The sequence below is a fragment of the Fusarium tjaetaba genome, assembly GCF_013396195.1.
Source record: "Fusarium tjaetaba strain NRRL 66243 chromosome Unknown NRRL66243_c0000416, whole genome shotgun sequence".
NCBI lineage: Eukaryota > Fungi > Ascomycota > Sordariomycetes > Hypocreales > Nectriaceae > Fusarium > Fusarium tjaetaba.
Window position 1 is genome coordinate 1 of NW_023501612.1, and position 11,431 is coordinate 11,431.

The following is an 11,431-nucleotide window of genomic DNA, read 5'->3' on the forward strand; positions in this document are numbered from 1 at the left end:
ATATATAGCCTTTAATATATATATAAATAAATTAAGTATTTTAAAAAATATTTTAATAATTTTATAGCTTTATTATAGCTAATATAGGTTAAGCCTTAAACTTAAGCCCCTTGCTATAGCTATAAAAGATAAAAGACAATGCTAAGATAGCTAGGATATAAAATTATAACTTTACAGTACTTTAAGATTACCGGGAGCAGAATCAGAACTAAATAAGAATAGATAAAGTCTAGCGTTAAAAGACAGCAGATATTGGCTAGTTACAGTCATTTCAGGAGCAGTTCTTTTATCTCCATGAGCAATTGCGAATCAATTACTAGTTTTCTACATTACAGTCAATTCTACCGATACGAAGTTGGCTCTTGTAGCCTTGATAGGGACTAGAAATACATAACATCTACTTGTATGGAACTACTGACGTATATAGGAAAGGGAAAAAAAGCACAGATAATTATAAGACTAACCACCGCTTCCAAACTTAGGGAATGACAAGCTGAGTTTGTCGCAAGTGAACCTAACAAAGTAGTCATTCTTGGACCCCGATCCATCAACAATGACAGTTCCATCTGGCGCCGTAACAGTGACAATCATGCCATAGTCCCCCTGGGCATTAGCCCACAAAAGACGAAACGGGGTGTAAGTACCTGCAGTGAGCTGAATTTTGTATGTCTTCGAGGCCGACGGTCCCCACGAATAACCTTGCTCCAAATCCGCATTACTGCGCGTCCATGAAGTCATAGCCTTGTTACCGAACCAGACCAAGGTGATCTCATCAGAGTATGGAACTACGATGGAATAGACCCCTGTGATAGGTGCGTATAAGAATGCTCGATGGTTGACTGCTTTGTACTGCCACCACTGAATCGGTGAGAGGGGATAAATACTCTGGGGAGTATAGGGATTTCCCGACGTTCCTCCTCCAACCTCCTGGATGCCAATTCGGTCTGTAAGACCAGTAAAGGTCGGTAGCTTTGTCTTGAAGGATTCGGCATTGAAGGATGAATAATTGGGAGGGTCAGAATTGTAATAATTGTGGGTGTAAATGGCGTATTCCAAGCCTGTGTTGTCGCATGTCTGGTCCGCGACTTGCGTGCCAACGGCAGGAAGGACAACACATACCGTGGCAGGTGAACCGTCAGTTGGTACCGGCCCCGTGGATATGCTCGAGCCTGAGAATCCAGTAGAATAGCTCGTCACTGTTGTATACGACGCGGCGACCTGAACAACGACAGTAGCGGGATCACCTTGAGAAGCTGGCGGCATGGTTGTAGTCGCCCCGGTCGTGTAGGAACCGTATTTGAACAGGGTCGTGTATGGCTGAGGAACTTGTACAACCACGGTGCCAGAATCTCCTTGAGAGGCTGGTGCTAAGGTTGTAGTTGCCATACCGGAGAAGGAACCGTAAGTAGTTAGAGTCGTGTAAGGCTGGGGAACTTGAACAACTACAGTCGCCACACTATCTTGAGAGTTAGGGGCCATGGTGGTAGTTGCCGCAGTTGTGAAAGCCCCGTAAGTCGTTGTAGTTGTATAAGACAGGGGGACTTTAATAACAACAGTAGCAACACCGCCTTGTGAGGCCGGTTGTAAGGTCGCAGTTGCTGCTGCGGAGATGAACCCATAACTGGTGACGGTTGTGTACAGCTGAGGGAGTCCGATAACAACAGTGGCCAGGCTGCCAGGTGCAGAAGGTGCTACGGTACTAGTTACAGGGGCAGTGAAAGACCCATAACTAGTCACTGTAGTGCATGGCTGAGGGAGCTTGATAAGAACAGTAGCAGCGATGTCTTGAGACGCCGGCGGTAAGGTTGTAGTTGTAGCAGCTGGGATGAACTCATAACTGGTGACGGTTGTATATGGCTGCGGGGCCTGAACGATAACAGTAGCTAGTGGACCAGGTACAGGGTCTTGTAATGTTGAAGTCTCAAGAGTGGTGAAAGTCCCATACGTAGTCACAGTTGTGTATGACTGCGGCACCTGCTCTAAAACAGTAGCAAGAGCTCCCGGAATAGAGGGTCCGATAGTTGTAGTTACATCTGCTGTAAAAGGACCATAGCTTCTCACTGTCGTATACAGCTGTGGGGCGTTGACGACAACAGTAGCCACAGGACCAGGTGCAGACGGGTCTAGTGTTGTGGTCAAAAGTCCTGTAAAATCGCCATAGCTAGTCAGGGTTGTATACGACTGTGGCACTTGAACAACAACAGTAGCATCGCTACCAGGGACAGAGGGTGCCAGTGTCGTAGTTGCAGCAGCTGTAAAAGAGCCATAGCTAGTGATGGTTGTATACGGCTGAGGAAGTCCAACAACAACAGTAGCTAAGCCATCAGAGGCCGACAAAGTGGTAGTCGTAGGCCGAGCATAGGACCCGTAGCTTGTGAGAGTTGAATATGAGATAGGAAGATTGACCAACACTGTGCAAACGTCTCCTGGAGTTGATGGCTGCAACGTCGTTGTCAAAGGAGAAGCAAAGGCGACATAGCTGGTAATAGTGGTGTATACCTGAGGGATCTTGACCATGACAGTGACAAAGTCCCAATCAAGTGAAGGTTGATATGTAGTAGTTGAAGGTGCAGTGGCGCTCTCAACGTAGGTCGTGACAGTTGTGTACGATTGTGGGAGGTCAAGGAGTACAGTGATAATATCTCCTGCCGTAGCTGCCGGCAAAGTGGTTGTTGCGGGAGCGGTGATGTCTGGGCGGTAGCTTCTGACTGTAGTATATACCTGAGGAATTTCAACTACAACAGTACCATCGTCACCAGGAAGAGAGGGCTGGTATGTTGTAGTCAAGGGCGAAGTCACAGTGTCAACATAGGACGTGATAGTTGTATACGACTGTGGAAGATCAAGAAGCACAGTGATGACATCACCGGCAACTGATTCCGGCAGGGTCGTTGCTGCGGGGGCAGTAATACCTGGAACGTAGTTTGTGACCGTTATATATGATTGCGGTAGATCAACCTCAACCGTAATGACGTCGCCTGCAATAGAGACAGGGTATGTCTTTGTCCCTGGTGTAGTCAAAGCACCATAGCTTGTGACTGTTGTATAGACTTGAGGGAGGTTGACCTCTATAGTCATGACATCGCCTGCAACGGAGACTGGGTACGTTGTTGTGGTAGGTACAGTGAAGGATCCATAGCTAGTGACGGTTGTATAGAGTTGAGGGAGATTGACCTCCACTGTCATGGTGTCTCCTTCGCTAGAGGCCGGATATGTCGTCGTCAGGGGTGCAGCGAAAGACCCATAGCTGGTAACAGTAGTATACAGTTGCTGTAGAAGAACTAATACCGTAATAACGTCTCCAACACTGGAGACTGGGAAGACTGTTGTACTAGGCGTGGAAAACGAGCCATAGCTGGTGACTGTAGTGTAGAGTTGAGGGAGATCTACCTCCACTGTCATGACATCTCCTTCACTGGAAGCCGAATATGTTGTAGTCGTGGGTGTAGAGAAAGGACCATAGCTAGTGATAGTTTTATATAGCTGGGGAAGATCAAGAAACACGGTTACGATGCTCTGAAGTCCGGTAGGACTCTCGGTTAACATAGCCGAAGCTGTGGCACTTCCGTATCGAGTAATCGTCACGTATGACTGGGGCTCGACGATGACTACGGTCACTGTTTCGCCTGGAATAGACTGAGGCAGTGTGGTGGTGGATGCAGCTGTGACAACTCCGTAGGACGTAACAGTCACCCACTGTTCTGGCTTATACACCATAACAGTGCCCGTCTGCTCTCCGAGAGAAGGAGTAAAGGTGATTGTAGCCGCGGCTGAAACTGTCGCATCGTATGAGGTGACGGTCACCCACTGGTACAGCTGATTAACAACAACACCACCCACAGGGGAGGGCGAAACTGTGGATGTGTACGTGTCGGTGTCTGTGGCGGTTGTAGATGTTGCGGTCGTTACATCAGATGATGTTGGACTAGTCGATCCATCGGGCTGATTGACAGAGATGTTATCTGAATTAGAAGACAAATCTGTATATGTAGAAATGTCTGTGCCTGTTGATGTGTCTGTAGTCATGGCACCAGAGGATTGAGTAGTTGATTGATCTGCCTGATAGGTAACATATGTGCCATCAGTAGAAGCTGAAACTATAGATGTAGATGAGTCTGTGTCTATATCGCTTGTAGCTGTCTCGGTTGTTGTAGTATCAGATGATGTTTGACTAGTTGACTCGTCTGATTGGTTGACAACAGCATTATTTGAGCTGGAAGGCAAGTCTGTATATGTCGACATGTCTATTCCTGTTAATGTGTCGGTGGTGATCGTATCAGGAAATTGACTAGTTGATGGATCCGTCTGGTAGGTGACATCAGTGCTCTCACTAGAAGGCGAATCCGTTGACGTAGAGATGTCTGTGTTTGATATAGATGTATCGGTGGTCGTTGTATCGAGAGCTAATTGACTAGTCGGTTGAACAAACTGATTGAGAACAGCGGTGTCTGCACTAGAAGACAAAACGGTAAATGCAGACGTGCCTGTGCTTGTTAAAGATGTGTCACCCGCCGTCGCAACAGGAGATGATTGACCAATCGATTGAACTAGCTGATTGAGGACAACGTTATCTTTGGTAGAAGGCGAGGTCGTAGATGTAGACATGTTCTTGTCTGTGTCTGTAACTGCTGTAGATGTGTCGGCGGTAGTGGCATCGGGAGACGATTGACTAGTCGACTGATCTGCCTGAGAGATAACAACAGTTCCCGTATGCCCTGTGGTTGAAGGTGATATAGTACTTGTGGGCGCAGCCCATTGACAAGACTCGCAGGTGGTGACAGTATCTGCTTGGACGGATGACGTTGGAGTTGTCGAAGTACTAAATTCAGCAGTATCTGTGCTATCGTAAGAAGTAGTACTCGATTCCTGTTCAGATGGAGCGGGCGACAAGGAGGTTGTAGTTGATTCATCGAAAAGCGTCGTGGTAACGGACGACGCGGTGGCGGCTGACAAGGCTGCAACTGTTCCGTCGTAAGATGTCGCCTCATCAGAAGATATCGAGGTATCAGTTAAGGTAGTTCCATCAGAAGACGACGTCAACCTATCAGGCGATGCGATAGCAAGTGTTGTAGCTGTAGCTGTTTCCTCAGAAGATATGAACCCATTATAAGATAGGGATTCACTAGGCGATATGGTATCAACGGTTGTTTCGTCATGGGAGATAAAGCCATCGGACGTTGTCGATCCACCAGAAGCCATTGAGGTATCGGATAATGAGGTAGCAAGGATTGTAGCTATGGTAGCTCCACCAGAGGAGGCAAAACCATAAGAAGATGTAGATCTATCAAAGCTTGCAGATTCATCAGATGTATACCCATCGGACGATGTAGATTCATCTGGCGATACGGTAGTAAGTGTTGTAGATAGTTCCTCAATGGAGGTAACGTCATCAGAAGATGGGCTGATAAGGGGAGAAACTGTAGTTGTAGGCTCAGATATAATTGTACTATCTGTAGATGTAATACCAACTAAGGATGTGCTTCCATACGAGGATACAGAGCCATCTGAGAGAGTGGTTCCGACCGAGGATATCGACGTTGGAGACGAAGATGCTCCCTGAGAAGAAGTAAACCCATCGGACGATGTTGTTATATCGAGGGAAGTAGTTTCATCAGTAGGTGTATACAAAACAGGCATTACAGTAACTATAGTTGTAGCCGTAGGTGTGTCGTCAGAAGATGAGCTGATAGCGTATGATGACGTTATAACCGGCAGTTTGATCAAAACCGCACCAAAAGAGTCGGACTCTGATGGTATATCTGTGATAGGGGCAGTATCAGTCCCGCCTCCGGTGGTAGTCCTGTCCATGTACGAGATCGGATCGTAAGAGCCCATAACGCTCGTGGAGGCGTCCAGGCTTGCTGAGGCAGACGAGACAGGAGAGGTGACTGACGAGCCTTCTGTGGTACCAGTCTCAGATAAAACCTGCGTAGAGATCGCACTGGTACTCTCACTACCAGGGGTAGACGAGACAGGTAAGGTGAGGATTGTAACTTCTGTGGTGCCAGGCCTAGACGAACTCTGCGTAGAGGTTACGCTGGTACTGTCAATGCCTGAATCAGAGGAACCAGATAAGGTAACTGATGAGGTTTCTGCAGTACCAGGTTCAGATGAACTCTGTATAGAGATCGTCGTGGTGCTATCAGTAACTGGAGTAGAAGGCATAGGTAAGGCAACCGATGTGACTTCTGTTGTGTCAGGACTAAGAGAACTCTGTGTAGAGGTCTCACTGGTACTGCCAATACCTGGAGTAGAAGAATCAGACAAGTTGACTGATGAGATTTCTGTAGTACCAGGTTCAGCAGTACTCGAAGGAACAGCAGTAGTACTATCAGCAACTAATGTAGTAGATAGTGTGTTAGGAGAAGACTCGGCTTGTCGCTGGTTGGCTACCAATCCGCTTATGCTAGATCCAGATGTCTGTGTATACACCGTGGTGGCGGCACCAGAGGCAGATGTATGATGAGAAATACTTGTCGAGATATCTGGGGTTGCTGAGTTTGGAAAGGAAGATGACGTCTGTAAAGAAACGGTGATAGTGGTATCAGAGGTAGAGATGTAATCCGCAGTACTTCTGGCTGAGGTATCTGGCATTGATGAAGTTGAATCGGAAGATGATGTAACGCTTGATGTGGTAGATAGTGTTCCAATAGAGCTAGACTCAGGGGATGCCTGCCAAGAGCTTTCGGAAGTACTATCAGTACTGGAAATGACGCTCGTTATACCTGAGGCATACTGAGGAAGTTGCTGAATAGTTACCGAACTACTGAGCTCAGGTACTGAGGAAGTGTCTGTGGTAAGCACAGTATTACCATCTGTACCGAAAATAGAGCTTGTTGTATCAGCGGCAGACTGGGCAAGTTGTTGAACGATTAGCGGGCCGCTCGGTCCAGGGTCTGAGGAGGTATCTGCGGTAGACACAGTAGTACCATCAGTATCGGAAAATGAGCTTGTTGTACCGGGAGTAGACTGGGCAAGTTGCTGAACGATTACCGATCCGCTCGGTCCAGGATCTGAGATGTCTGTAGGAGACATAGTAGTACTCCCAGTGCCTGTATTGGTCACTTCAGTCGATAAAGATCCAATGGGACTTGCAGGCATGGTACCGCCATTGACACTTGTTGGCACTCCGAGAGACGAACTCCAGCTCATGAAAGACTCAGATGACGTCTCTGTGATAGTTGAAGTTCCACTGTCGCTGTCTGTAACAGTTTCTGTACTATGGAGAGGCGAAGTAGAGCCTGTAGCTGAAACGGAGATGATAGAGAGGAGAGTTGTGTCAGAGAAGAAGGAGATTAAAGAGACGGTGGTGGTCTCAGAGACCTGCATGTAGGTCTGTATGCTGATGACGGTAGTTCTATCGGTGCCTGAAATAGTCACTGCAGCATACAGTGTGGAGGTAGAACCTGGAGTTGAACTACTAACACTGAAAGGCTGGAAGGAATTTGAAGAGGCAGATGAAGTGCTTGTTCCAGATGTCAGCGCTCCCGTATCTGTGCTGACCATATTACTATCATCGGTGGTTGCATCCGGTTCTGTAGTATACTGTGTCGATGTATCGCTTTTGATGGTATAGGTGGTGTTCAAAAAGCGGAAGGAACTCGAAATGGGGAATGGTGTGCCGGTCAAAGACCTTGTCTGAGAAGTTTTCGTTGAAGACTCTATGCTGATGAAGGTACTACCCTTGCTTTCGGCTGCACTGGTAGTGCTCGACGAGGGGGAGGAACTTGAGGTGGCAGATGACTCAGTAGACGAAGAGCTTCCTTCAACTACCATAGTCGAAATCTCCATGCTAGACATGGCACTACTGGTACCTTCGGTTGAGACGGCAGTATTTGATGAGAGGGATGGACCCGCAATGGCGGATGATTTGAAGGACAAAGAGGTTGGTTGAGAGGTCCTTGTTGAAGTATCTGTGCTCATGTCGGTGCTACTATTCGTGTCCACAGCAGTCTCTGTAGTAGAGGTCGAGGAGGTAGAGGCTGGAGGTGCCCAAGGAGAGACTAAAGGAAAGTGGTTCTTTGGTGCGACGAAAGAGACTGGCAAGACAAGTAGCACAGAAGACACAGTGTCGGTTTGCGCATTTCGAGAAGAAGTATCAGTACCGACAACAGCGGTGGCATCGGTTCCAGTGCCAGTGGTCACTCTGGGAGGAGGCCTGGTAGAAATAGTGGTTGGCAGATCACTGCCAATACTTGCTGACGACTCAATGAATACAATCCCCGTTCCTCCAGACTGATTTGGTGTAAGACTGGTCTGTGTAGTAGTTTCAGAGACCTCAACGACCACAGTTCCAACACCATGTGTCCCGGCGGGTTCTATTGTGTAAGTGTGAGTGGTGGAGACTGCTCCAATGGAAGTCACAGTCACGAACGTAATATGCGTGAGCCATGTCGTATCTGTACTACCCCTCATACTGTGAACCCCGGACTCTATTGAGTCTGGTGACAGCTGTGTCATAACAGAGGAAGCTGTTAGAGGTCTGTCGGTGTCTGTGTTGAGCTGTCGTGAAGCAGTGGTCCCCAGCTGACTTGAGAAGGCCTTTGCTGTTGCTTTTGAGGAGATAAAGTCATCAGTTCCCGGTGATTCATTGGTAGAACTTGCATCCTCAGGGGGCGACGAAATCGACATCCGAGTAGTGACGAGAGGAGAATTGTGAGGATTCGTGGCTCCATGAGCTTTCAAGCTTCCTTGAGGCTTAGTAGACTCAAGCATCTGCGTTGCCCGGTCCTGGGTTTTGTGACGATTACTGGACTGATATTCTGGTTGTCCGAGGACTACGGTTGCTGTTCTGCCTGTGTAAACAGGCGGCAGAGTCATACCATCACGGTCACCTGAGGCGCTTGTAGGGATCGCCGTCATGATAATGACGGTGACGACGGGCGATGTCCCTCCGAAACCAGTAGGCGGGATGTTGAATATGGTTGCATTTCCATCACCAAGGACAGTAATACTGGTATATGCAGCATCGTTTGGGATCATGAAAGTGCTGCATAAGTCAGCAAACACGAAATGAAGACGGGAATATCGATATGGTGAGCATACGTTGTCAAGGTCTCATACAAAGTGGATGACCCATCAACGATCATGATGGGCTGGGTCTGGATCACTCTCCTCCCTTCGGGGCAGACAGGACGCAGTGGACCTAACTTTGCATCAGCTACTGCAGCCACCAAGGCCAGGGCCAAAAGTGGCTTGAGGCGTTGGAGAAGCATGGTCAGCGGAAATAAGATGAAGGAGTATTTCCAATTACGAATGTCAAGGGAAAGGAATTACTTGACCATTAATCTCAGCGAGGGCCCGAATAGAAAAGGAAATAAAACTAATGATATCATGTCCATTCACGGCCCAGTAATTCGTTGGCAATACAGCAAAGACAAAAGCAGAACAAGTTGTCATAGGCGATTAACATAATCCTACAGACCTTCGTCATTCAAAAAGACATCAAAAGATCGATCGGCGAACACAAGAGGGTCATGGATATCGAGAGCGCCATGTGCATCAGCTGCAGCACGTTTACTCCCTTGCCTACCTCTCGGCCGAAGGTACCGACAACACGGATACAGTAAACTTTAAATCACCCCATTTCTCGTCGTCTAGCGTCAAGCCATGCTTTATCAGGGGTCTAAAAGGCTCAAGGGTGGTTGCACCCGGGCACGGGCGAATCCCGTTTTCCCGTGCCTTGCAGTCTGTCTAGTGTGTATGCCAGCATGCAATCTGATTCGCTATAAAGGTTTTTGGGACTGCTTTCATTGACATTCGGGGAAATGTTTAAACAGCTATGGGAGAACGTTGTATACAAGCGTCAGACAACCTCATGGCGTCTGTACACTTTTTCTCACAGTTACAATCTGAGTATTCGTTTTTATTCTGATTTTGTGCGATTATAATGTTGCAGACTTTAATCCGCTTTCGGCATTTCCGGCTAAGATACTTCGGTTTCATCAACACCGAGACTCCGAGAACGCTATACAGACTGCTTCGAGTCTCTTTATTGGCTGACCCTGTCTAAATCTTCCTTCTTCAAGTCGAGTCTTTAGACGCTTGCCGTGCCCTCGGTACCAGACCGGCCAAATGACGTTTGGTGGCTGAATGTGTGTTGCCTAGTGAAATGACGTTTGAAAGTGGCTTGCATCTTATTCTTCACGCGGCTCCTTTGGCCTGTTCACTAGACACCATCAGCAAGGCTGTCAATTCAAATGCCGTCAGTGGTATTTCTCATAAGTCTCAACTGCTGGAAGCAGCTGAGAATAGAGAAACTAATACATCTCTCAGTATGTTGACTTGATGTGTCTCGTTGAGCCGTCACAAGCTTCGACCATCTATTCGTCCTTCTATTTGTCCATCTCTTGTCTCTACCCGAAAACATGCTGTGTTTGGTAGTATAAGGAACTGGCTTGACCGTTGCAGCTAGAAGGTTCTAAAACAGCGCATTGCACTGGCGTGACAAGTACTGCGGTGATACTGCAATACAAAACTCGATCCTGGAAATCACGGCAGTTGACAGGATCGATTCTGTCTAAGAGATCTTGAAAATTGATAAATCGTCAGCGGCTTTTAATACTTTTTGTGTCCAAAGTGTTTCCAGTGCTGCTAATCTGTCAGAGTTCGAGCTAGCCATGGCATGCGTTCCGCCCTCGGCAGCGCTTATAAGACATTATCATCTGTCTGAACTTAGCGCAAAGTCATGTTTTGAAACACAGACTGGGCTCCATTTATGAACTTCTCAATTGGGAACAGCTTATCGTTGCTTTGCCGATCATTGAAGAAACAGGGACAGGTTCCCCGGAAACTGTACCCACACAGCCCCAGACATTGGATGTTTTGCTTTACCACGTGCGCATTATCATTATAGGTACCCGAGAAGGTTACCGGATTAAGTAGGTGGAATGGAAGAATTTCAGGAGAATCTCTTTGGAATCAGCTCGTACGCTAGGATTTCTATTACTGCATACACGCCTCCTCGTACGACTTCCATCTAGACACCAACTCAAAGCGGTAAATAAAGCTCGTATGGCAGTCGGCAGTTGTTAACGGCCACCGATTATAGCTCCATTTCTTGTTGATAAACCTGTTTGTAGATTAATAATCTTTCGCTTGGCTAAACACAAGTCTCAGAGGGTTGTCCACAAACCCGTAGATTTGGGCCGTAACCGACCGTTTTGGTCCCATCCAAGACCGTTAGCTCCACAGAACGGGATCCTCGGTGCTGTGGAGACGAATGTGTTTTATCTAGCAACCAGTCACAAAACGGCGCTTCCAGAGGGATGAAAGTCAATCGGGAATACATATGTGGATCACGGTTCTCTCGCGTGTGAGCCCCCCCTTCGGTTGTTGACTGGAATGCTACCCCAATATTTTCGGCAGAGCCCCGGGCCCAAGGACACGGTTGACGTGCTGCTAGGATGTAGGATAAGGTTCAAGCACCTGC

The 11,431-nt window shown here is 47.5% G+C and overlaps 1 protein-coding gene across 1 annotated transcript; it reads right to left on the reverse strand.

Moving 5' to 3' along the window:
- Positions 1-459: 459 nt before the first annotated feature.
- On the reverse strand, positions 460-9,089 carry FTJAE_13411 (agglutinin 2; the record flags this gene model as incomplete). The annotated part of the gene is made up of 2 exons (XM_037346553.1): positions 460-8,989; positions 9,046-9,089. 2 exons carry the CDS (start codon positions 9,087-9,089, stop codon positions 460-462), a joined length of 8,574 nt encoding a protein of 2,857 aa, XP_037199558.1.
- Positions 9,090-11,431: the final 2,342 nt, after the last annotated feature.